A 27,872-nucleotide genomic window follows, 5' to 3' on the forward strand; every position below is an offset into this window, starting at 1 on the left:
TAAACTTCTTCTCAGAGGTCAGGTTTTCTAAACTTTTTATCATCTTTCCTAAAGTGTGGTACCAACAACTGGATACAGTACTCCAGCCGACACCTTACCAGTGCCAAGTAGAGCAGGACAATTACCTCCTGTGTCTTAAATACAGTGCTTCTATTAATATACCCCAGAATGATATTTGACTTTTTCACGACTGCATCACATAGTTGAGTCATTCAATTTGTCATCCACTATTACTCCCACATCCTCTTTAGCAGTACTACAACCTAGCCCATTATTCCCCATTTTGTAGTTGTGCATTTGATTTTTTTCCTTCCTAAGTAAAATATTTTGCACTTATCTTTATTCAGTTTCATCTTGTTGATTTCAAACCAATTCTCCAATGTATCAGGGTAATTTTGAATTCTAATCCTGTCCTCCAAAATGTTTGCAATGCCTTCCACCTGGTATCATCTGCAAATTTTATAAATACACTCTCCCTCTACTAGCCAAGTCATTAATGAAAATATTGACTATTACCAGATCCAGGACTGACCCTTATGGGACAATCCCAGTTTTACAGTGAATATAGTCTTCAAGAATGACCTTTCATCTAGTTGTGCACTCTTCTAATTTCATGTAGACTGCATTTCCCTAGTTTGTTTATGAGAATGTCCTTTGGGACTGTGTCAAAAGCCTTCCTAAAATCAAGATATTTCATGTCTACTGCTCCCCCCCATCCACTAGGCCAAAGAAAGAAAAGAAGGAAATTTGCTTCGTTTGGCTTCATTTGTTCTTAACAAATCCATGCTGGCTCTTCCTTATAACCCTGGTATCTTCCAAGTGCTTACAAATTGATTATTTAATAATTTGTTCCAATATCTTTCCGGGTACCTAGGGTCGACTGATTGCCCAAATCCTCTTTGTTCTCCCTTTTACAGATAGGTACTACGTTTGCCCTTCTCCAGTCCTCTGGGATGTCACATATCCTCTAGGAGTTCCTGAAATAATTGCTAATGGTTCCAAGATTGCTTCAGCTAGTTTCTTAAGTACTTTAGGACAAAATGTCATTAGGCCCTGCCAACCTGAATACATCTAACTTATCTAAATATTCTTTAACCTGTTCTTTTCCTATTTTGGCTTGTGTTCCTTTCCCCTTGTTTCTTAATATAATTGTATTGCGTATCTGGTCACTACTAATCTTTTTTAGTGAACACTGAAGCAAAATTGGCATTAAACACTTCAGTCTTCTTGATGTCATCAGTTATTAGCTCTCCTTCCCTACTAAGTAGAGGATCTACACTTTCCTTAGTCTTCCAATGGTTTTAATTAGTTCTATCCTCCAGCTGGTCTTATATTTCAACATACAGTTTTTGTCTGGAAGTTTGATCAGGATAAATAAGTAGGTCCTGACAGAATGGTCCAAGTGCACACTTATCTCTAGGGTTGTTTCTGATGATCAAAGGAAAGACATCAGTGATCAAGGCCTAGATCCTCACAGGTATTTAGGCATCTAAATAGCACTCTATGGGTCAGATTTGGCCACTTTTATTCACATTGAGTAGCACCTTACTCCATAAGTGTTCCCAATTATAACAACAACTACTCACCAAGTAAGGTACTACTTCAGATGAGTAAGGGTTGGAGAATTAGGTCCTTTGGCATCTATCACCCTTAATTAAATAAACACTACCCTTAACACCATTACCAGATACAGTAAAACCAAAACTCAAAATCTGTGGTTAAAATATGCTCCAAAATAAACTGAGGGTCAAATCCTTGGAAGTGCTGAGGACTTGCAACAGGACTTCAGAGGGATCTATTCCTGATAGTACAGTTACCAGAGAGGTGATGATTTAAGACTGCCCAAATGTGCAGTGTATTAAGGTAGGTACATGGAAACATAAAATTGAATTATATTCTGATAATGCTATGTTTTACAGAACATTCCCAAGAATTTCTCTACCTACAATTATTTAACATTAATCTAGGAATTTGGACAGATGTTCAGATGTTATAAAAGGATTCTCTCAAAATCTAAAGCTATGCCAATATGTTTTAATGATATTATCAAACATAAGCCTACAACTTTCTTTGCCATTTAAATGATCTAATATATAATTAAATACCTGGGGATTTTTCTTACTTCCTTGATTAATTTCCTTTCTAACGTTAACCTCCCTTCCTTCCTTAGTAAAAATGCATTAAAAATGTGCTATATTAAAAAGGCATACAATTCAACTCAACATATAAAGGCTGTCAAAATGAGCTGGTTACCAGTGCTTTATTGCTTACTGAGACCATTTTTGTATTTTACCACAGCTGGAGACTATAATCCCAGCATCAAACTAAAAACATTGCACTTTTGTAAAGAATGACAGTACCCAATTTCAAATGGTGTCTTCTGTTATATTAGTAATTGGTTTTCCTTTATATTAAGGATGCAGAAAAGATGGAGTGGAATTCATGTCACGCATTAAATCCTTTTATGACTTCAACCTTCAGAAAATAGTGTTGTGTAGGGGTTAAAGCAGTAGCCCGACAATGCTGTGTTTTCCATATCTGCATTGTACATTGCCTATGTGTACCTGACAGCAGTGTCTTTGATTTTATCTAAAAGTAATTGAATAATATAGTAGTGAAGAAAATTAAAACATCATGTTATGACCAATGTTGAATCAAGGCATAGACACTCTTGGTCTAGGCATATGACCTCAGTTTTTGAAGTCACATGAGATCTTAATCTTAACTTTCATTTAAATAAAATGTTTCTAGCCTTCGTGGTTGTGAAGAAGAGCCCAAATATACCTGCTGCAACAATTTCTGCCAGGGAGCACAGAAAGCCAATAACAACCGGAAAGATTTGAACAGCTCCATGTATCTCAACTATCACCTGTTGCTTTTTAGGAATCCCTCCAATAACACAGTATTGTTGTTGTGTAGTGAGAGTAACTCTTCCTGCTGCCATTCTATCATGATGCTGTTGCCTCCTCCTGGTTGTTAATCATAAGTAATTATATTATCATAGTATCTATATTTATGCTCATGACAACTCTAAGATACAGAAGTGCTACTATTGCTATTTCACAGATGGCGAACTGAGGCACAGAAAGACTAAGTAACTTACCAGGAAATGTGTAGCAGGGCAGGGAACTGAACCGAACCAGGGTCTCCAAAAGCCAAGATCAGTGCCCTAACCACTGAACTATCCTTCATCTCTGTGGGGATGGATGCTGAGTCTTCTTTCTCTAGGACAGAACCCAGCTGGCCTGAAGAGGTCTAGGGAGCTGGGGAATAATGTGCCTACAAAAGATAAGAAGAGGCAGCTTCTTTCCCCTGGGCCCAACGTTAGCAGACAGCTCTTATGTGCTGTAGCCCAAGCAGGGGTGAAACTGAACTATGTGGGTGAAGTTTGAGGTGAGGCATATCTAGAGCCCCACATTGCCTTAACTCAGCCGTGGTTATGATTTTTTCCAGATGTCCTGAAACATATCTTTGCTGTTACCTATTTTATCACTACTAATCATCACAAGTAAGGATATGCTCTAGGAATTATTTTGGGGAAGTTCTAGGGCCTGCGTTATACAGGAGGACAGGTTAGATGATCACAATGGTTCCTTCTGACCTTGGAATCTATGAAACAAGGTATCATGCTGGCATTCATGGACATAAATCGTGTGTCATCCAGAGAAGGTTATGGGATTACACAGCGAAGAAATAAAATAAAAAGTAAAGCCCCTATCTTTGATAAAGCTTTACCTGTTTTGTCTTTCATTTAGGATTACCGAGTGAATATCTTTCTCCGTCAGAGTTGGAATGATCCACGCCTTGCATACAGCGAATATCCAGATGACTCTTTGGATTTAGATCCTTCCATGTTGGATTCCATCTGGAAACCCGATTTGTTCTTTGCTAATGAAAAAGGTGCCAACTTTCATGAAGTTACAACAGACAACAAGTTGTTACGAATTTTCAAAAATGGAAATGTTCTTTATTCTATCAGGTAGGTCTCTGAAAAAATAAATATTTTTTTTAACTATATACTTTGTGAGGCTACAGGTTTTTAACAGGCAGGGAAACTTGGAACCAGATATCTCCAATTGTTATTTATGCAGAATTATCAGTGAAGTAAATGTGAGTTTTGAGTGCTGAATTGGTATTACAATAACACCCACAGGCCTCAACATGTGTCAGGGCCCCATCATACTGGGCACTTTATTTGCACACAGTAAGAAGTCATCCCTGCCCTAGAGCTTATGATCTAAATAGACAAGACAAAATGTGAAGAAAATAAAGAGTTGTTATCCCCATTTTACAGATAAGGAACTGACGCACAGAAAGGTTAAGTGATTTGCTCAAGGGCACACAGAAAGGTTTTGACGGAGCCAGGGACAAAATGCAGATCTCCTGAGCATTAGTGTTTGGACCGGTTCAAGTTCAATGAGTTCAAGTTCTAGCCTTCATTCTAAATATTTGCCCATGACTACAAATATTCAGGAGACCAGAGGTGATGCTATTCACATAGTCCTATTGCCCCAATCATTTCCACCCACAGTAGGTTCCAACAGCTGCCTCCCAGCCCTTTAGATTCCCCTCAGAAAAAGCTTTACCTATGGTGCCTTTGGAAGGAACAGAGTCACAATAGCTCAGTCCAGTTTTCTGCTGGGGTTCAGTGCTCCCTCTTTTGGGGTACACAGGAACACTAGGTGATGGCTCCTCTTTGGAGCCTACCTGGACGTGGAGAAAATACTAGACTTAACATTTCCACAAATCCACTGTTATCTCGGCATCACTTAATAGTTGTAACTGCTCTTAAATGTGGAAACCAGGAACTGTTTAATACATCAGTAGCCACATAGGACTCAAATTGCTGCTCACATGTTACTGAGAAGGGAAAGCACATCAGAGATAGAAGTATTAACTTTTTTACATTTTGTGAAACTTTTGAGAATTGTATCTACCTCGTACATAAAAAACAAATATTGAAAAAATCAAGTTACTCTGATGATTACCGCCTTGCTTCTCTTCCCCTCCTAAATTATGCTTTGAAGCTTTCATAAGATGTATGTCATTGGTTTAAGCTCTAACACTTCTAAAAGTATGAGCCATTACTAGTAGAAATTGAGGTTGGGGAAGATAATAGTAATCAGAAAGGTGAAATTTCAGTGTCCCATGTGGTATTTCACAAATTGGGACTAGAAATCAATAATAGAGCATTTCAGTAGTCAAGTTCTAGGGCCTGGTTTTCCTTTCCATTATACTCCAGTTTTACACCAGTCACCACTTTACACTGTTATCAGTGTGCTGAAAAATCCAGTCTGTATGATAGATTTATGTGTAAAATACATCTATCACCATTGTCATATGTAACAGGAATTCAATTTTACATTAAGCCAGCAAAATTTTGATCAACTGCACTTTTCAACATTCACCTCTGTTTTATGATAGTACATTTGAGAGCAAAATGTGCCTCCTTTGAACCGGGTGTTTCCCCTGCCATGCTTTGAGGGTATTGCATTCTAATGGGGGTTCTTTTGATCTGATAAAGAAAAGATTCTGCATATAAACCGATGCATTAGAAGACTGGACAAAATGCTGTTCTTATGTTTGGGTGTGAGGGAAAAGTGCTCAGGAGGGGTGCCTGGCTAATTTTTCAACCAGCACTTTATGTCCCAAGAAGGTTTGGTCTGCCAGTCTGTACATTATTGTACTAAAGGTATAAAACCAACCATTGTGCTCCGAGCAGATTCCAAGTAGTTCACACAATTCTTGTGGTGCCAGGGTAATCTCAGTGATTACTCCACCATAATTTAATTGCCAAAATATTTCAACAGGAATAACAAAGCCAATATATGAAAGAGACTCAAAATCGTATAGTAAACATGTAGTTGAGTATTCATCTGAATTTGAGTTAGTCTTGCATTTGATGAATATATTCCAAAAGAACTGTCATTCAAAAAAGAATGTTGAAAACTCTTAAAGTTCTGAGGCTTCCTTTCTCCGATCAAGCATAATTGCAACTGAACATATGCAAACCAGGAGTGAATGATGAATGTATTGACACGTCTGTTAGTGACCATGAAACAGCCATTTTTCAATTTAGACTTTATTTTAGATTAGCATTTAAATTTAGACTAATGCTCTGGAAAACTTAAGACGAAGGGTCAGATCCTCACTTAGTCCCAAGGATCCCCAAGCCACAGGGGATCCCCAAGTGGTATAAAGCTAGCTGACATAGCTGGCTAATTACACATAGTGCACCAAGAGAAGGGGCATAGGAAGAACACACTGTGCACTAGTGGCCAGTGGAACAATTCCTAATGACCTGCTACTCTAACTTGCTCTTGAGGCCAAAATGGATTAACTCTGGGGTTCTGGGGGAGTGGCAGAAAGGTGCTGGGAACTCTTATCCAGCTTTCTGCCAGCTGACCTGTTGAATCTGACAGCAAACTGTGCATCTCAATCATCAACCACTACCATCATTGGATAATGCTGCCAGAGCACCCCGCCATAAAACGTACAGAATTTGCATCTATTTTGCCCTTCCACAAATGTTTCCATGGGAAGTCATTGTGTGACGATTTACTTGCTACATTTATTAACAACATTTACATACCTGTAGCTACTGATACAAATCAGAAAAGAGATGGACTTTTGCTGGCATCTTTCTCTGATCAGTTAAAATGATTCTTTATCTAGCTCTGGATGTGATTGTAAAACAAGGTAATATATCACAGAGAGGTCATTTGCACCTTTCTCCCTGCAAGCCTTTTCTAGGTGCTGGAATGGAACCTAAAGAAATAATGTAGGGGTAAAAGTGTATAATTAAAAATAAAAATAATTAAAAATAGTAAATAAAAACTTTTTAGCATGCCACTTCTGCAGAAATTTGTATGTAGGTCTTTTATAGTCCATATGTTCAAGCAGAAGCAAACTTCATGTGAAATCAATGGGACTTTGGGGTGGAAAAGGAATCCAGGGATCAGACCCATTGTCTATATTCTCAGGTTTGGTCTATATTTCAAACGTAGGTCAAAATCCACAACCCTGAGTGCCATGGCTATGCTGATCTAACTCCCAGTGTAGCTGCTGCTATGTTGATGGAAGAATGCTTCATCATCCTAACTAGCATTCCTCAGGGAGGTAGAGTTCCTTCAGTGACAGAAAAGTCCTTATGTTGCTGTTGTCTGTGTCTACACTACAAGCATAGTTACAGCACTGTAGCTGGACTGCTATCACAACCATACTGTAGACATTGCCTCTCTCTGGAATAATAATTGTGCACCTGGGATAAGAGAGTTATTAATATACTTTGTGTAAGGGTCAAGAAATCCTAGAAGAAATCCTTTTAAATGACACTTAAGTTTTCTCTTAACTGACTGTTCCCCCTGACTGAGTGAAACCAATCTTTGATCCCAATGAAGTTAAAAAATGTTGATTATATTTTGTTCTAATTCAAGGTTCTTTAATACTAAACTTGAAATTAGCAATTATGTCAAATCAGCAGAATAACATAGGACTCTCTTTAAAAAACAGCAATATTGTTGATGTATTTTTTTTAATTATTCCCACTTGATTACATACATCACTACTCATAGAATCAATCAGAACACTTTATACTCACATTTTGATCACTGAATTTAATATTTCTGCATGTTGTATCTTTGTAACAATTTATAACTGATAAATTAGCTTGTATTCTAAAAAACTGCCTATTAGTCTGTGGCCTATTACCCCCCCAAGAAAGAGGTGAAAACCTAATTCCAGGAAACACTACAAATTAGATTGGATAAAGCACGATTCACAGTATTATCGGGAAGAGTGGGGGGATTCCTGCATTAGCAAGAAAGGTCTACATTACCAAATAAGCCTTTACCGTTTTTTGGTTAGGCCCCCAATTCAGCAGAGCATTTAAACACATATTTAACTTTTAAACGTACTTCAGTTCCATTGAAATCAACTGAGGCATCTTTACACTGTGCGTTTCATTTTATGATCTTTTTATCCTTCCAGAATGGTGTAAAAGGGCTGTAGTGCAAATAAGAAGCAGGCCCATTGACTTGTATGGGACTTAAGCATGTGTTTAAGTCCTTTGCTGAACAAGGCTTCATATAATAGAGCTTTATTGTACCTTATCGCGCTGCCACATGCAGGAGATGGTAAGGAACCGCACCACCTCAGTGTGAACAGCAGGCCCAGTCTGCCTCCAGAGTTCCCCAACACTCCAGGGTACCCTGCCCAGAAGATGCTGCATTTGCTACCTTCAGTGGCTGACTGGCCACAGTGGTTGGCCAGTGTGGGTGAAGGTTGGAGTATGACTCGATCTTTCTCTGCCCCTTTTGAGATGACCTGTGTCGCAAGAGATGCTGTTAGGGAACAATCCCTGGGCACATTTGTGACTGATTCCTGCATAGGAAGTGCATAGGGAAGGAAGCACCCTTGTAAGCCTGCTACTCACCCACACAAAGCCTAGTCAAAGTCTAGTCCATCTTATATAATTTTCAACAGTATGCTGTTAACGAAACTACTTATATCTGCACACACAAAAAAACCCTGAAAGCCCAATAAAATATCTCCATGATATGATTCACAGTAGGAACTCTGACCTGTTTTCTATCTCTGTGCATCTCTTCTTTCTTACCTCTCTAGCAAGTATCACACTAAATATAAATTATGGTATTTTAATATTTAAAAATAAGTTTAGTGCCTATAATACCGCAACATGGTTTACTATAAATATTATGGTTAGCACAAAATGCAGGTGTGGTTTGTACAGTTTAAAATAACAGACATATTTCTTTTGGTATAACTGATGCCTGAAACATCACCTTTAACACATTCATAGTGGGAATTAACTGTATTGTTTTTTAGGATACAAAAGCTTATATTACTCTGCCAGCATGATTTCCACCTGGCATCTGTTATGTAATTCCTGCAGGGGGGAGTATCTTGGTAAATCATATGCCAAGGTTTTGAAATACTGTAATATCTTTATACTGTTATAGTAATGCAAAATATCACTGCAGTTCTGTACAATTCCCACTGAGTTAGAAAATATGGCTGAAAAAAATAATATTTTCTGATAATTTTAGGTTATTGACTCTCAGTATTTTTATCACCATACCAAGCAGAATTCTTACAAGAGCGTTAGAAAGGTTCAGTTCAGTTCAGTTCAGTTCTTTTCAAGTATTAGTTATTTTCAAATACTAATAGCAACTGGTGTGTTAACATTTCTGTTGTGTGTCTCTGGGGTATTTTGAGATATATTTTAATAATTGTTTTCTATTCTTTCAGATTGACTTTAATACTGTCCTGCCCAATGGATCTCAAAAATTTTCCAATGGATGTACAAACATGTATAATGCAGCTGGAAAGTTGTAAGTGTGAACAAAGTATTCTTCTATAAATAACAGTATAAAGATAACACCACACACTGGGATAGAAAAGGTGGTAATATAGAGAATTCTGCCTTTTCCAAAAACAAGCATGTTTTGTTAGTATTCTGTACAATTAAAGCCTTACCATACAATAAGCACTGCTTGAATCCAAAAAACTACTTAAGGGCCAGAGTCTGCCATCCTTACATTGAGTAGTGTTATGCAGATAATTATGCATGAGTAAGGCTTGCAGGTAATTTGTAAAGTATTGTGTATTTTGAGAGTTTTGTGAAATTATTTCAGAATAGTTCCATAATTCCAAAGTCATTTATTAGATGAGCTTTGATGAGTACTTCCAGCTTCATGAATTCAGCCTGGTTTCAGCATGCCTGCATTTCATTATTATATTTTTCAGTTTCTAGCATGCCTAGAATTCTGTTCATTTTTTAAAAATGTAATATATGTTGGTGTAAATTCTCATCTCTATTACACAAATGACAGTAATATCAGAATTATGGCCCCTTATGTACAAAGGGTCCTTTCCTAAAGTCTTTTCTCAGAGTTGGCAGGGAAAAAGTGGTACCCCTACAAAATAAAGTGAGGAACTAGTCTACACACTCTGTAAGTACCCTGAAATCCATATGGATCCAAAAAGAAAAAAAAGAGTGTAAAGAGTAATCCCCACTAAGGCCCTGCTTCTCTGCTCTGGTCCAGCTCTGTAGCAATATCCCCATTGGACTCCCATGTTTGCGGTTTCTCTTGGGACCTCCTAAAAGGGGGATTTTCTGACCATAGAGGAGAGCCATGGAAAGGAAATACATCCTTTGCTGTATTTATGGAGGAATTTCCATTTGGTAAAGATAGAATAATATGCATCCTCCACTTACTACTCCCTCTGCCCACCCACCTTCTCAACTCATGCAACTCCTTGAATATCCTCTGTAATCCATGAAAAGGCAGCATTTTGAGCCCTCTCTGTACAGGGTGGCAGAGATCTACATATGGAAGGGACCAGCCAGATAGAGATCAGTTGAACATAAATATGCCCATTGGTCTTTACCAAGCCCAGACTTCTACTGACATCAAAGGACTGTATAATGAAGACTTACTGACTGGACTCAGTGGAATTTGTAACACATAACCAGCTTTCCATTTAATATAGCCAGCAAAAGAGAGTAGGGAAAGAAAGGTCTAGTGGTATTAAGTTCTCCAATTTAAAACATTAAAATCTATACAGAGAGTGAAGCTTTCCTATAATAAATGTTGAGTTTATGTTATAATTATTCCACACTAGAAAAAACAAGCATACTAGTCAAGTCCCTATACACTATGCATAATATCTATCCTTAGATGCCCACTAATACAAAATGCAAGATGAATATGTAGGAGCGTTATTTCTTTCCGTAATCTAAGGTGTGCCCATGCTAATTTTTTTTAAATAAAAAAATCCAGATGACTCCCCCATAAATACATAAATGGAGGGGAGTTGTGGTTCACAAAACTCCCTCCTGCTGTGAGGGAAAGGGCTCAGCCACCCTCACGGAACCATCCCTGACTCAGCTCCGGGCCCTGCAGATGGTACTCTAAGATCCACGGATCTGAGCCAGTGTACAATTGGTGTGGAGGCACAGGGCATCCACACAGATGGCTTGGATCTCCCCATGTCTCTGCCATGTTTAAGGATGGCCTTTTCTGCAAAGGGAACAAACCCCACCCCTACTATGGGATGCTTTGGATATGATGTCTAGAAGAGAATTCATGCCCCACATCCCCTTCCTGATAAATATATAACTTATAATATTCTCTTTGCTTTATATTTTTAGTATTAGAATAAAAATATTCATAAGTAAAAGTATAAATGAGATTCCTGTGTCTAGAATGTGCATACTGGATTATTTAGAATATTAAAAGACAGAAGCGGAATAGATGCCTAACTCAATGGATGAGTTTCTTACAGTGTTTCAGAACCGTGTGTATGCTGAAGGGTTGAAAGAGGCATCATTAACTTTTTTTTTTATTGGAAAAGGAGGGGCAGTGAGAAAGGTGAACAAACATCAGTGGGAAGTGATTCAACATCACTGAACCTGTCAAAATTCTTTGCTGTATGATTTTATTGTTGGCTTTTAAAAAATGAATTGCAAGGTGATTTTGAAAATTAGCTCTGTCTTTCATTACAGTGGGTGGATGGTAATATTTTCAAGTGGGCTTTTAATGTCAGATTAATGGTGGAGTCTAACAGGAAATTTCCTGACAAAAAATAGAATGACAACCTTAGTTACCTATTCCAAAGGTCAAGGCACTTTTAGGTCATTTTGCACGATCAGTGTTTAAACAGAACTCTCCATTAAGCCCAATGGGAAATCTTTTTAATAACTGATGCCATGATCTGGCTCTTTATAATTAAGTGTAACTACAGCAAAGGTTACCATGAGGCAATTATATTGGAGTGCATATATATATGCCAAGTACATTTGCTGTATATAATAATGTTTCTACAAAGCAAACAAAAAAAATCATATTTGACTGAACAAAAGATGTCATTTAAAACATCTTTTTGCATTCAGAAAGTTATGAACTTAACATGAAATCTTGAAAACGTTTACTTGTTTTTAAAATTTAATAAAACCCTTTCTATATTTTCCTCTCTTTTTATCATAGTAAGCACAGATAATATAGCAGCTGAACATTCTTATGCAACAGAAGAAACTCTGCTTTGTTTTTCAGAAGTCACAAATTCTCACAAACTGCACCACAGGGAACCAACACTTATTAGCTGAATAGCATTATAGATGTTCTACTGTACTTTCCAGCAGAACATTTTGCACTGAAGTCTTCCTTTAATCATCCATTCCAGAGGGAGTAAATTCCCTATTGCACAATCACATGACACAGAGATGATATTTACAAAGGCAAACAGTGATACAAAAATAAAAATGAATTTTTATGTTGTAAATACACAGTTTTCCAGACTCAGCAGTAAATGCTGTATAACCTTATGCAGTAAGGGCTAGATTATCATCATAGCTCTTACTTGATTGCACAAGGAAGTCAAGGGACATACCTCTTGCACTCCCCCCTTATAGAGCAGTCTTCATGTCAGGGCAGCTTGAGATTGCTTCTGATATTTTTATTTCTGTTCTGTTTGAATAATATATAGAATAATGGCAGATAGAAATATCTTATCCTTGTGGCATCTCTCCTCAACACAAGATTTTCCCCTTAATAGAGCTTCTTGTGTCTCTCCCTTTTAAATTAATTTTATTGTACTTCGCTGCATTCCATTTATTCATATATTTATGTTGTTTGGAGGGAGGAAAAAAGACACCTTGCTTAAATTGTTTTATGAATTTCTGTCGAATTTAAGATTCCTAGAATCTTAAGCAATAACTAAAGGAAGCTACTGGCTCAGGTAAAGATTAATCCTGTTAACAAGGGAGAAGTTGACTATGAAACACAAATATATGTAAAGAAGTGTGAAAATATCTCCATTATCAGATTATTATTATTTTAATTAATATATTCCTTTAATGTTTAAGTTGAATAGCTCAATTGCTCAATCTTTATAGACAATGAAGGAGAAACCTCTCCACCACATACACTTTTAAGGGAAGATGATCCCATTCAGATGGGCATGCAAAGAAGTTCTCATATGCAGAGAATTCCTCTCTTGCACTAAAAGTTCAGCTGTTTGAGCAGCATAACTTCTTTTCTCCCTTGAGCCCTGTGAAGGGCACTCCATGGATCCAGACACCAGACAGCTGGAGAAGAGTGGTCAGGTCAAGGATAGGCCTGGGGTGGGATGGAATGTGCGTATTGTTTCTCTACCACCAGCCATACAGAGCTAATAATGGATTCTGAGACTACATTGTCTTTCCAATTGAACTCCCACCTTAAAGGCCCCAGGAGCACCTGTACCCAGGAAAAAGGGCCACAATGGGGGCCAGAGTAGCTATGGTCAAAATGATGGTATTTCTTACCTTATCTGGATGCCTGCCATATAGGATTGTTTGGATTCCTCAGCAAACCAAGATTATTCTTGAGGACCTCCATGTGCCTGTATTATGGAGTGAGGAAATGGTCTCCCCCACCTTTCCCAGATATAACAATGGTGAGGAACTCTATGAGAAAGATTTACTCCCCATGGCCCCTTTTACTGTGAGAGGGGGAGATCCAGCCTGATGTGTTTTTGTTACAACACTAATTTAAAAGGAATGCTTCAGATATACATTTATACACCAGTATCCAGAGGCAACAGGACTGCAGAGAGGAGAATGCTTATTAGAAGCTCCCATCCAGTGCAGAAAGGTCTCCCAGAAGGAAAAAAGGGTGGCACCAAATCCATGGCTGTTGCTTGAGCCCACAGAAGCTCTTCCACATTAACACCACACAGTTAGGCATGTGGGGACAGAGCTACGGAGCAATTTCTCTTATTGATATGTGCTCCTCCAACCCCAACAACATATTCACATGGGATTCTGCTGGAAAGCAATGCACTCTGCTCTCTTATCATAGGGGAAGACATAAGCAAAGCAGGAGACCATGGTGGCACAGTGCGAGAGGAAGTACCAAGGAGCAGCATTCATAGGGATCCACAGGGTTGGAGATGAATTTTCCTGTAAATAGTCAGGATCCATGGGCTAACCTTGTAATCTCAAACCATCTCCCATCCCCAAAGAGAGAACATAGTATTGATAGCACAAGATTATCCTCAGTAAGGTTTTACAAACAATGTTTCTTTTGATATGGATATTTTGTAGTATTGGTGCATTTATTTAGCCCTTAGGGATCTGCATAATTGAGGATTTTATTTTAAAAAAGAAAAAAATAATAAGGTTAAAGAATTACATATTTAACACTATTATTAAGAATTATTTCTTAGTTTGAACCCAGACATATCAACATGTAAAATCCTTGGCCTGCTCCACTGATTCTACACTGATCTCAGGTCATAGTTCAAACATCTGCCATATCTTTAGTTTTAGGCATTATAATCTGCAGGCAGATTCTCATTCTTTCCTCTCTCTCAGAAGCATGCTATTGGGCTGCCTCGCAGGAAAATAGTAAAGTCATTGTGGTCAAAATGATGGTATTTCTTACTTTAGCTGGCTGCCTAGAGGATTGTTTGGATTCATCACCAAACCAAAGTCATTCTTGAACATGAGCCTTAAACAGTAATAATAAAAAATAATGAGAGCAGAACTCAATAAATCATTGTGACTAGGAGAACTGGAAGGCAAATGTCTAGTCAAACTGAACTCTTCTGTAGAGAAACACTAGAGTTCCTTGGGTTGTTTGAGACCAATTGTGTGTTTCTTAATGAAAAGGAGAGGAGGGGATTTTTATGATGGCAGCGCCCAATGGTAGGAGATGGTAAAAACCATGTCTTGCTACAGTAAAATAGATTTGGTGAAATCTTTACCAAATGAATTAATATTCAACCATTCCAGGTTAATTTATTCAGGTTCTTCCTCCATGAGTGGGAAGCCCATTATAGGGGACGTTGCAAGGAAAGCATCTAGTGGAGGAGCCCCTGCTTCAGAAAAGAGGACAGCATCAGGGAAAAGCCTACTGGTAGTTCAGAGTCACAAAGCCATTGTAGATCTCCAGGGAGATGCAGTTTTTGGAGAAATAAGCATTTGCTTATCCTCCATGGGGTCATATCCCAACCACCTGGTGAAAGGATGTGCACTAAACTTTGAGATTAATTTTGAAGTTGTCTTTCCACTGTCAGGGGGGTTAATATGGTTTAAACTTCCTAAAATGACACTAATTAAGTAAAAATAAATAAATTACCAGTCAGATCTATCTGGCGTAAATTAGTATAGCTCCATTAAGGTTTATAAAGCTATGCTGATTTATGCCAGTCAGGGACTGGCCCTTTATTTTTATTTTTTTTCCTATTTAACATACTTTCAAGCTACATTAAAAAGGCATGTTAGAGAAAAGAAAACCATGCAGCCCACTCTTTCCCTTTTGATCTCTTATCAGGATGCTGATATTTTAGGGCTAGATTGTGGAATTTAACCGCAGCCCTAAGTAGGAAGCAATGCAGAAGCCACACAACTCCAGAGCTCACTTGCGGAGCCCTGTGCTCAGAGAGCAGAAAGGAAGATCATATATTGCACCATCCTTTGGGTTGTAGCATTTTGCTCCCCTCTCTGTAGCTGGCTGGTTTGGACTGGTGCTGCAGGGGAAGGAGAACCACTAACTCACCTTTCCAATCCCTTTTTGGATTTGCATCCAAGAGCACACAGAAGGAGCAATCCCCATTTGTGTGCTGTAGCAAGCAGAATATTTCCAGAGGACAGCTCTTCTGACATAGTGACGTTTTCTATGCTCTTTGTAAAGATAAAGCATGTGCTATTCCCCACTACACTGCTTCATTGCTTCTACACTGGAACCCAGGTCACAAAGATCCGGGTCATATAGGGGAAAAGTGGGAGCCATGGCCTCACTTCCTCTGAGGATTTTAGCACTGCTAAAAGCCATGCTGTGACTTTCCCTCTAGCGTTCCAGGCGTGCAAGGGCTGGGATTGTGGTGTTGCAGTCAAAGGAGTCAGCTTTAATTTTGAACCAAACACTCAAAATAATACTATTCTACACACAAATATTGTTTTTCCTTTCCATTCAGCATCCATGCTTTTTAATAGCAATACATTCATCCTCTGGGAGAGTATATAAAGTTGCTTGCATCAAAAATCAACACAAAAATGTAAATTATATCTTTATGTTCTTTCAAAGGCAAAATTCTCCATGGATTCATGTTGTAAGTTATGTTTGTTTTTCTTTTTTTTTTTTTTTGGTTGGTTGGGATTTTTTGTTGTTATTTTTACCACAGTCTGAATGTTTATTGACTGTATTGCGTTGTATTGACTTACAAACATCCCATGGATATCAATTGTAGTTCTTTGTGACTTTTAGCTCCTCTACACTCAGGAGAATTTTGCCCTTCACTGGGGTATTTTGAAGGGAACACCTCTGACTTTTTAAGTCACAATCTGGAGCACTTGTAGCTATTTGAGGCTCTTTCATTTATTCAGCTTGAAAATTAGTAAAGCATTTGCTAACTATAGAATCACCCATGAAAATTAACTTTAAGACATTTACTATGAACAGGTTACAGATATTTTTCAGGAAACAGATTAAGGAAAATTTTAGTTGTGCGGGCTAAAGCAGAGTGTTCAGTCAGTTAAAATATAAGGAAAAAAAGGCTATTGGGGAGAGCTTATTTGTGATAATCCAAAAAAATAAGCACCAACTGACTTGTTAAATTAAGCTAGCAATACTCTGTGCTTGCTTAAATATTTAAAATGTTATGTTAAAATGGTATGTGTCTTCCTCAAACACAAAGGAATCTGCTTTCCCCTCAGTCATGCATGTAGTTCAGACACATTGTTAGATCTTCTTAGGGTGTTAACACATTCTAAACTTCCTCTGACTTATAGCCTGATCCAGTATTCTTTATGTAGATTGCTATAAATAATTCCCACAAGGATTTAAGCAACTCTCATTGTGGAAGTATTTGTTACTTTTAGAATAAAAATATTCACCACCTTTTAAATGTGATTATTGTGTAGGAGAGATAAGAAATGCAAATTATATTAAAGTATTTCTGATGTATTATAAATTAGGAAAATCTGAAATTCATTTTAGCTTTTAATCAATAAAAGTTATTATATAAATAGAGGAAGTCCATTTGAAAGCATATATTACGGTGAAGAGAGACAAGCATGATGTTGTTGCCCCTTTGATCCAAGGGGTTAATCAATATTCAGGGCCATGCAAAGTAGGAGGAGAAACTGTTAATATGTGACAGGGTCCCTTCTAGAGCTGGGTAAAAATTGGTTCTTTCATTCCTCACACATTCTTGAGATTTCAAAAATTTTCCTTTACAGCACTGGGATAAACATGAGCCACCCCAGTATAGCCAATAGCCCAGTGATTAGTGCTGTGACCAGGGCAGGCTGTTGGCTATCCTGGGGTTAGTGGGTGTGTGTGTGTGTGTGAGAGAGAGAGAGAGAATAAAATCTTCAAAACAAAACTCCAAAATTACAGTCACAATCAGGACAAATCACAGATACAAAAAGAGACTACCCAAACCACCCCAATCCAGACTCCTTGTTCTGAAAACTAAAAGGTCAATTTGATATCCCAGCCCCACCCCACATTGCAACCACCACGCCACCAAACGCATGTGTTTTTTCTCTGCCATTGCCAGCAATCGAATGAGTGCACAAATAGCGTGAGCTAGAGTTTCAGGTGAGTCATTCTGTGCCTAAACTCAGGCTGAACAGCAGCTCTGCTACAGAGAGTATAAAACCACCACGTTAATAACTGCCAACTTCTCAAAGAAAATATACAACAAACGTCTGACCTTCCTTATCAAGGAAGATGCTGAATCCTTTGGTGTGTGAAAACATCCAAAAGTCCATTGTGCATAACTCTAGCCACACAACAGTGGGATCTGTAGCTTTGAGAGCATCAACTCCCAGCTGCGGATGATAAAGGAGCAGAATAATAAAATGCGTTCCATTGTCTTCTCTAATCCAGAGCATGCTTCCTGGGAGCAGTCTTTATCTGTGTTTTCCTTGTAGGTTAACTCTGACATATGAAATACCATGAAATACCTGCCACTGCATATCCCTATGCGTGAAGGGAACTCTGTTATTTCAAAGGTACAGAAATCATTCCCTGAGACTATCTTCTAGACAATTCAGTACTGCCAAATGGCATTCTGAAAAATATTCCTTAAGTACCCTTTGGCATAGTGGTTTCCTAAACTGCGAGCCACCGTGCTGGCATGCTGTTACCTGAATTTGCATACAACTGAAGATACATACAACTTCCATTAAGATGTAAGAGAGAGCCTGCTGGGCTGTTGCAGGAGAAAAAAACTTTTTTCAGTGGCAGCATCTCTTCCTTCCCTCTCCCCTTCTCCCCAGTTACCCAATTTCTTCCCCTGTGACATTTCCCACAAATACTGGAAAATAGGTGACTATCCCCTACCTCAGCTGTGTGAATCCTATGAAAATTTAAAAACCAAAACACAAACATCAAGAAATCAGGGCATACTACCCTCTACCTCTTTTTTTAAGCTGGCAAGCAGAATATGCTGCTCTTCACTAGGTTACATTTATAGCCCCAGAACATCTGAAATAATAACTGTCAATTTGAGCAACAATTTTGTAAGGCTGGCTACACATATGCCATGTAAATGCAAAGATGTAACAGGAATTGTTTACTTAACATTACCCTTTCTGTGAACATCAGGGTCCATCTCTTCCATCTCATCACCTTAACCTGGCAGGAGGCAAACCATTTCTCCCAATTCAACTTGGCTACTGAACCACCACTGAAGGTTTGGCCCCAAACTTCTATAACCCCAGGGGGTCCATACCCACAAAGCCTTGCTCTTCTTCATGTTGATCATTACTCCCGCTGCAACTGCAAAATGTTTAAGTTGTCAAAAAAGTCCCTATCTTTTGTACTGCCTGGCACCACTGTGACATCATCCACATGGGTAAAAATTGTCATTGACAGTAAAATTCTTCTGTCCCTTATTCTGGGAATTTAAGACCTGAAATACCCTGATATCACAGACTGCCCACAGTAAAGGGGCCCAAAGAAAAAGAATATAACAATAGACTCAAGGGACAATCTTGTCTTATCCCAAAATGTGTCTGTATAGCCTTTCTCCTTCATCCATTTGCTAAAGGGATACATAGTGTATGAAATCTGTACAAAATTTGTAGCCCACTTAATACACTGTGAGGGAATACCATACTGAGACAGGACCAATCATAAAAGTAAGGCAGTTTCACTCTTTCAAAAGCCAAAACATAACCCTACCATTCTATGTAAATGTAAATATATAAACAACAGGGGAAATTCACTGATTATGCAGAAGAAACAGTGTAACTGGCTGGATATGAAATATTGTCAAATGTATAAATAACAACACCTCGGTCTTATATATCACTTTTCATTAGTAGATCTCAGAGGACTTTACAAAACAAACAACAAAGGGATTTTTTCTTCTCTTATCTCCTTCAGCTATAATGATCTGAGGTGTTACTTTTAACAAAATAGGTAAAAAAAATTCAGACAGAAGTTGATGGTGCCTCTTTACCCCATCTAAATTAGAAGTACTGTTATACAATTGTTAAGAAAAAATATCAAAATGTTCTGGCAGGATAATTTATATTGGTATTGCAATATTTAGCATATTTCGATACTATTTTTATTATTTACCACTACTATTACTTATTTGTATTGAAGTAGTACCTAATCATAGCCCAAAGCCTCATTGTGCTAGGTGCTGTACAAACACAGAACAAAGAGCTGGTCCCTGCCCCCAAAAGATTATAATCTAAATAATGTTTTTATTATTATTAAGTATAAAGTTGTTAATTGCAAAGGTTATTTTCTTACACAAATAGTAGCAGCAAAAGAGTATATCCATATACAAGATGGAAATACATAAAGATTACAAGAAGTACACAATCTGTTATTGTAAAAAAGTAACATTACTCATTCTAAACAGCTTATCCCACTTAGTCAATCTTTCCTCTGATAAGTCAGTTGTTAATTAAATACAAAGAGTACATTCTTTTATCTTGTCAAGCACTTTTCTATATTGGGTAGTTCTGCGTATTTTTTAAATATATGTCTTTATTGAAATGAGCATACAAAGTGTATTATAAGGATTCCTGCTCTGTTGCCACATCTAGTGGTATTTGTATTTTTACAAACATTGGTCCCAATCCTGAAAACACATGCACATGAGTCACATTAATTATGTGACTAGTCCCAATGAACTCAACCCAGTGTAAGCTATTCAGGTTCTTCAAGTTACTCAGATACATAAATGTTTACAGAATTAGGGATTATGTTTGTAAAATAGATATTACGCAGTAACTACAATTGTTTCTATCTAGACTTCTGGGGTTTATTTAATACACCACACCCAATACTACGGCATCACATTTCTTAAGCTGAGACCTATTACACTACAGAGTGACAATTTCTGGCATTTTAATGACAACTACTGTGTTTATGATAGTTATATCACAAATTAAAAAATATTATTTCTCACAAATTATCTTACATCCAGTACACACAGTCTAGTCACCATCATTGTGTTGTATTTTCTTTGTCATTACAGGAAAGCACAAAATGCACCAAGACTTAAGAATATTTTTCTTTCAGCAGCTGAGTTTCCATGATGCTATCTCCTACATTACTAGTCCTTTCGCAAGGAATTCTAAGACAAAAAGCGTCTAGGTGTTTTTAGCTTCCTAGTGTTCAGAATGCTGTTGGACAGCCCTCTTTCCAGAGTTAGGATTTGTTCTTGCACAATTGACTTATTTCTGACAAATGGACTGCATATTTTCTGCTGCATCTTCACAAATCACACCAGACCCTCCTGTCACTATTCCTGCCTCCCTTTCTCTCAGGTTCAGAGCTACACTGAACTAGAAATAACTACCTGGCAAATGGGAATTTCTGAAGAAAAGAAAAAGAAAAGAAAAGAGAAAAGTCCAATTTAGTAATGTCACAGTTCAGGACACTGTATTCCCCCTCTATGATTTACCAAGGGCATCCTTCTGAGGCTTCTGGCTCTCCAGCCATCACCTCTCTTGGGTATAGACATAGATCTTTCTCCCTACTGACCGAGGTGCATCCAAGATTGCACAGTTCCAGGCTGCACTGTAAATTCCCCAGCAACTTCCTTTGATTTTCTCCTCAGAGGCCATAAACAGTGTAATTGTCCACAGTTATAAATTACCAGCTTTTCCTAAGCAAGCACATTTATTCTTAAGGTGGAAAACATAACAGAGAAAACATTAAAAACAATAAAACCACCTACATGCATGCTAATAAGCTTACCAGCGATCATTCCAATTGCAACAAGGACGTCAGTTCTTCAAATCCCACTAAAGGATTTTTCTGTGGTCACAAGTTAACAGCTATTAGCTCAGAATGCACCCAGGCCTACCGACAGCAATTCCGGGCCCCAAGGCAGAACAGTCAATGCCCACCCTAGAAAGGGAGGGCTGAGATTTATGACCATGTGCGGCTGAGGAAGCTTCCCTTTGGGAAGGCTAGCTCCCCGTCCCACCTCTTCCACCCATGGCCCTGCCCACACAGCACCACCACACTGCCTCAGGCCCAGGCTCTGCCCCCTACCCCACTCACTGCCACATCTCCCCCCCTCACCCCGTGCTTGCCCCCTCTCCTTTCGTCCACACCAACCGTTCCCCTGGGGTGATGAGCGATGGCAGGGGGGCTAAGCAGAAAGCAAGCAGTGGTGGAGGAGGTGAGAGTGGGGGAGGGAGGAGGTGACGTGCAAAGGAGGGGGCAGAGCCATGGGCAGAAGAGGCGGGACTAGAATCTAGCCTCTCTGAGGGGAAGCTTCACCCACCACCCATGAATCTATCCCATTTTCAATCACCGGATCCCTGGGCAATTCATCCCTTTAAACCCAACCTCCCTCCCCCATCAGCAGGCCTGGTCACACCCATGAATCTCTCAGTCACTCCTTTATACAGTTTAGGCCTCTGATCTTGACATATAACAAGTGGTCAGCAGACAAAAATCCCCTCCTGAGGGCAAAGCTTAAAAGACTGACTTCTTGCTTAACCAGAGGGATACATTTGCATTTTTAATACAGTGAACTCATAAGATAGTTAAACTTAATTCAGTAAGGTTTGTCCAGTATTGCAGGAAATTGCCATATCTGTCAATTTACTTTTTTTTTATTTTAAAAAGTAAGAAATATGCTGTTAGCAATACAAGGACATCTGCCAAAGTGAACACTGCTTGCAGGCCAAAATTCAAAATCAAGTCTAGATTAATTTAAAGGAGTCAGAGATGGTATAATTTATACCTTCTTATCACCCATGTAACATAAGAGTTGCACCATTTTAAGCTTAACTCACAGGGCCAAATGTAGAGGCGCTGAGTAAGAGGATGTAAGTTACACATTAGTAAGGGATCTAGTCTAGATTTGTTTAACTTTAATACTTAGGAGCTGGGAAGACAGTGTATATTACATCATTTTAGATTCACTTAGATTAAGTTACTCACCTCTGCATTTGGCCTTTTGCTCTTTGATATATAATTTATCTTATAAATATAATGTAGATCTAGAAAATTATATTTGTAATATTGGAAAAAGCCAAAGCTGTATTATTTGTATATTTTAACAGAAAAACTATGGTTAAAAATACTATACCAACACTTTGCATAAATTGTTAATATTTTAAACATTCTGTATCATATAAAAATAGGTGGCCAAGGTAAACAGTAATAAAAAACATACATTATAAATGAATGAATATGATTTAGTGAAATACATTTTGACACAGCAGTTGTTTCTTGTCAGTTCAATTACTTTTACTCTGGGGATATTTCTCCTAGCTATAATGTACATGCTTCAAATGATAATCTGTTTATACACACAGATGCTTTTCTTCTGAATGCATGTTTGATAGGAGCTATACGTCTGAGGTTTCATAGTTTTGAGCAGTCCGTGGTGGACTTTAAAGCTGGTTATGTTACAGAAGGTCATGTGTGGTAAAACAAGACAGCAAAATAAGTTTCGCCACATAAATTTAATGTAAAAATAAAATGAATTCCATGACACGATTGTCGGTAATGTGTCTATTTCAAATTGAAAGATAAAGATAAAAGTTAATTGTGACCTGGAGTATTTGTGGACAATTGTGAATACAAGGCTGGGAAACATGAGGAATAGTTTGGAGGCATAGAAGAGTGTTGAGAATTGTGGCCAACTGTGTTAAAAGGATTTAACTAGTGTGATGTCTGAACACAGTATGCTTAGAGTACACAGTAAGTGGTTTGTCTCAGCCACTTCTTTCAGTTGCTAACAGATTTTCAGTGTATTTTAACTGAGCAGTGTTTATATACTCAGAGATATCCTTAGACAGGGAATAATTAGGTCACTGACTGGTGAAGGGGGATTTTCTCACAGATTTTCCCATGGATTTGCACATACATCAGGAAGCTAATTAAAAGATTTCCTTGACTGAGACTCAGAAGATTTCAATGTTTGAGGGGAGAAGTTTTACACAGAAGAGAATCTTGAAGATATACTTGGTTTAAAAAAAAAAAAAAAAAGAGAGAGAAAAGAGCTTTCCAGTTCTCTGTGGTTGATGTGAACAGCCTATTGTCTTCTTTGCATCTGATTAAATCAACATATTAAAAAGGCTAAAGACTCTTTTAAAAGTAGAGCTGGACTGAAGCCACATAATGCAGGTGCAAGAATGGATTCTGAACACCCGCAGTCAATCGATTGTAATGACGGGCCATTTGTGAAATTTGGATCTGTGTTCCAATTTCCATGTTTCCTATTGTTCAAGGCTCTTAGGTTTTGGGAAAGGCCATTCTCTAACTAAAATTGATTTTGGGTGGGAAGGAGGCAGTCTGCATACAGAGTTCAAAGCCATGAAAACTCCTTACGCTCCTTAAGAAGGAAACGTAGAGAATGATTCAGCATTGTGCGGGGCAGGTATGTCGAAGGGTTCCAGTTTCTAGCACAATTCCTTCTAGAAGCTGCTGAGGCTTGCATGTTGGAGTAATAGCTCTACTGCCCTCAAAGAGGGTGTTACGTGCACCTAGATTCACACCCAGCCAATTCTGGAACAAAAGGGGGAAGGGGAGAGAGAAGTGACAGAAACATGTCCCCACACACACTTTGCACTTCCCCACTTACTTTCAGAAAGTTAATACCTGCAGTACACAGAGAGAGTAGGAGGCTGTTTTCTGTCCCTCCACTCCAATGGGATTCCAGACAGCTACTGGGCATGGTTTGTGTGTGTGTGTGTGTGTGTGTGTGTGTGTCCTTCCTCAACTTGGCAAGAATCTGGCCTGGGTTAACATTTCCACTGTCTGGCTATAATACTGATGGTTACACATCACTGATTCTGTATAAACAGCTACTTGTAGCGTTAGGAGGATTACTGAATAATTCAGTACAAGTATAATACACACATGGTTTTGGGGCTTTTTTAGTGGGTGGAATGGGGTTACATACTACTGTGGGGATATGGAGGCAGGCATATAGGAACATTATCAGAGTTCGATAGTTTATCACAGTTATTTTTCTTCTTGTCTTGCACCTGCTTCAAAGAAAAAAAATGTCTTTTCAAGCCAACTATGGCCTTAATCCTGGAAAGAGAGCTGCTGGACTCCACCTATATATCTTCACCTGATTGGAGCCTAAATTGCTTCAGAGCAATTTAGATCCGGGGCAGGGTAGGAGAGGGGGGGGGGGTGTGAGTGTGAATAAGGCACTATTTCAAACTACGCTATATCTTTACAAGATTTCAATCAATAGGCCTGTACTCTCCTTAATAAATGGAGGGTAGGCTTTTCAAAAGCTCTTCAGAGAGTTAGGCATCCAACATCCTTAGACACATTTGAGAATCTCTCCCTCAATCTATTTGGCCATACGCTTTCAGAAGGATCTACATAAATAACTTTTTGTCAGCCTAGATCTGCATGACTGAGATGAGTGATGATCCCCTTTGGCTGACTGATATAATGGAACCTGCTATATTTTCCTCATCTCATATAATTTGTGTAGGACATTGGTATTTGGTGCATCATAGGTGTTTTAAAATTTTGCAGTAGATTTATGGGTTGTTGTTCTGTTTGTTTTTCTAGTTGGATACACAATGAACGATCTCATTTTTGAATGGCAAGAAAAGGGAGCTGTACAGGTAGCAGATGGGCTCACTCTGCCACAGTTTCTGTTGAAAGAAGAGAAAGATTTATGTTATTGCACCAAACATTACAATACAGGTAGGAGAGTTTCTTAGTCCATTACAACTGGAAAGACAGCTGCTGCTATTTTCTGTTGTTTTAAATACATCACTGAACTCATCTGAAGATTATAACATTTACACACACACACACACACACACACACACACACACACACAGAATACCATGCCCTTAAAGCATTAACATAATGAAACAAAACAGGTGCTTGATGGTTGAAAAGATTTGTAATTTTCTTATACATTTATTTAGGAAAGATAGACATTTGAAATACATCAATTATGCAGAGACAGATCAGCCAAGACTCATTGTCCCGGAAGTGACTCTACAAGGGCAGAACCTTGCACTTTGGTGGAACCCCATTAGCTTCACTGGGGTGTCATGTGGCCACAGGGGCCTCCTGCACAGAATCCTTTGTGATCTTACACCGTATCACCATTGTGACCTTATACCGCATCACCTCTGGAATTATTTGAAAGACATGGCTCAGTAGTTAAATCTGCATATAGAAAATACCAGATGTTGCTTTTTCAATAATAATAAATAATGATCACTATTTTATACTTTTAGTGTTTGTCTTTGTTTAAAAATGTAACTGTCCAATTCAAGACACAAGTACAATCTTTATTAAAAATACACATAGCAAAAGCTAAAAACCCCAGGATTCCACCCGCCTCATTTTTTTTATTTTATTTTAAAAAAACCTTCCTGCCACTTTCCACTCATCACTCTTTATTCAGTAGGGTTTATCCAGTATATTGCAGGAAATTGCAATATCTGTCACACTTATTTTTTTATTTTAACAGGTAAGAAACATGCTGTCAGCAGATTTGATTCACAAGTTCCAGTTTGTGTCCCTAGTCTGTACTCCTATAGATAATACCACTATGCTTTGAGCAAATAAAGTATTATCTTCCTTATTACTAATTGGAAACTAGAGAAAAACATGCCTCAACCTGGCAAGGTGCAAATGTGGGATGCAATGACTGACAAAGACTGAATCTTTGAGGGCCACACAAAAATTATTCATGCAGGAAACAAGCTACTGTGTGATTCAATCACTTTAGTGGGGGGGAAAAGGCTTTCTAACACTTCTGTTTCACACATCTTTATTTGTGATTGAAATAATTTTCAACAATAAAAGTGAGGGAACACCCAATTTGTATGGGATGGAGTTAATTTTGGGACATGAATCATGTCTTTTCAAATGATGGGTTTCTGAGAAGTATGGCACAAAATTACAGATAATATTTTGGGCAACTAAATATGTTGCCTGTTATTTAAGGGTGTTAAGCATGTCTGAAAAATCAGGCAACATTTAGTTAGGTGCCCAGCTATAAATCCAAATGCTTAAACTTTGGCAATCAAATCTGAAAAATTTGGCCAAAGTGACTTGCGCAAGGCCACGTGGAAAAAATCAGTGATAGAGCCATGATTAGAACTCAGGAGTTCCTGGATCCAAGTTCTATGACTGGAAGTGCAGATCCTGCCTCTCCTCAGAGAATGAATTAGGACAAACCCAGTATTTCACTTGTCTGATATAACCTATTCATCTAGGAAACACAGAGGGCCACTTTCTGCCCCCTGTGTGGCCGCTATATGTTTCTCAGCAAATCACAGGTGAACTCCACTGCTGCAGGAGCTATACAGGGTTCACACTGATCTCCTGGCATGTCAGGAACAGGAAAAGGAGTAACTGTCAATGGTACCATTGTTTTTTACAGCGCATGATGGATGCACCCATGAGTTCTTTGATGGCTCCTGAGTCCAATATTCAAGTAACAGTCCCATCCACAGGTAGAGCACACCCACACATTATGCTCTGAATCTGAGTGGCAGATTCTTTCCTGCTCTGACACCGGTCATCCAAGATCGATCCAGTCTGCCTCACACCTCACTCTATCTACATGCTGACTCTGCCAATCAGAAGAGCAGCCTGCACTCCTTTCCCAATCATCCACAGAGATTCCAAAGGATACTAAGTCATTCTTGCAAGCATCCTGAAATCTGCATAGGGATCTGCCTCCCTTTCTAGACCCTTTCTGAGCTTTAGAGTATAGCGCACACTTCAGGATTCTGTAATTCGGCATTTCCTTGACATGTCCAAGCCACCTGCCTTTTTTTTTTTTAAACTAATCAACATTCCCATGAATGACATGCCAGCACAATTTAACACTTCCACATTTGTCACTCTGTCTTGTCATCTTATTCAAAGAATTTTATGCAAGCATCTGATATGAAAGGTGTTTAGTCTGGATAGGTTTGATGTAAGTCATCCATGTTTCTGAGCCATATAGATGGGTGGATAAAACCACAGGTCTCAAATATGGATTTTCACTTTAGTTGACAATTTATCATCATTCCAGGATCTGTCTGGCTGCTTTGTTGATTCTACTAGTAAGCTCAGCACCAAGATCTACATTGCTGATAACAATAGAGCCAACATAGCAAAATTGGTCAACAACATCTAGACAAATATCATATAAGGTGATATCTGGAACTGGTTCTGAAGAGTCTTGGTGCGTGATAACAGTCTTCTTCAAGCTTATTGCTAGCCCAAAGATTTTACATGAATCAGAGAACTTGGTAGTAAGATGTTGTAAGGCGTTAACACTGTGAGCCACAAGGGTTGCATCATCTGCAAACAGGTCTCTTATGATGATCTCCATCTCAGCTCTGAATATTGCAATATTAAACAAACTTCCATCATGTC

General features: G+C 38.5%; 1 protein-coding gene across 1 annotated transcript in view; it reads left to right on the plus strand.

Moving 5' to 3' along the window:
* Nucleotides 1-27,872, plus strand: part of GLRA3 (glycine receptor alpha 3) — a 126,312-nt gene that overhangs the window by 71,314 nt on the left and 27,126 nt on the right. The window contains exons 4-6 of the mRNA XM_067551973.1: nucleotides 3,756-3,979; nucleotides 9,271-9,353; nucleotides 25,044-25,181. Of these exons, the coding sequence (XP_067408074.1) occupies nucleotides 3,756-3,979; nucleotides 9,271-9,353; nucleotides 25,044-25,181 (445 nt within the window). The remainder of the gene's footprint in view (nucleotides 1-3,755; nucleotides 3,980-9,270; nucleotides 9,354-25,043; nucleotides 25,182-27,872) is intronic.

Source organism: Emydura macquarii, unplaced genomic scaffold (assembly GCF_026122565.2).
Source record: "Emydura macquarii macquarii isolate MOO-44397 ecotype Brisbane River unplaced genomic scaffold, CSIRO-AGI_Emac_v2 contig_1363, whole genome shotgun sequence".
In the NCBI taxonomy this organism is placed as follows: domain Eukaryota; kingdom Metazoa; phylum Chordata; order Testudines; family Chelidae; genus Emydura; species Emydura macquarii.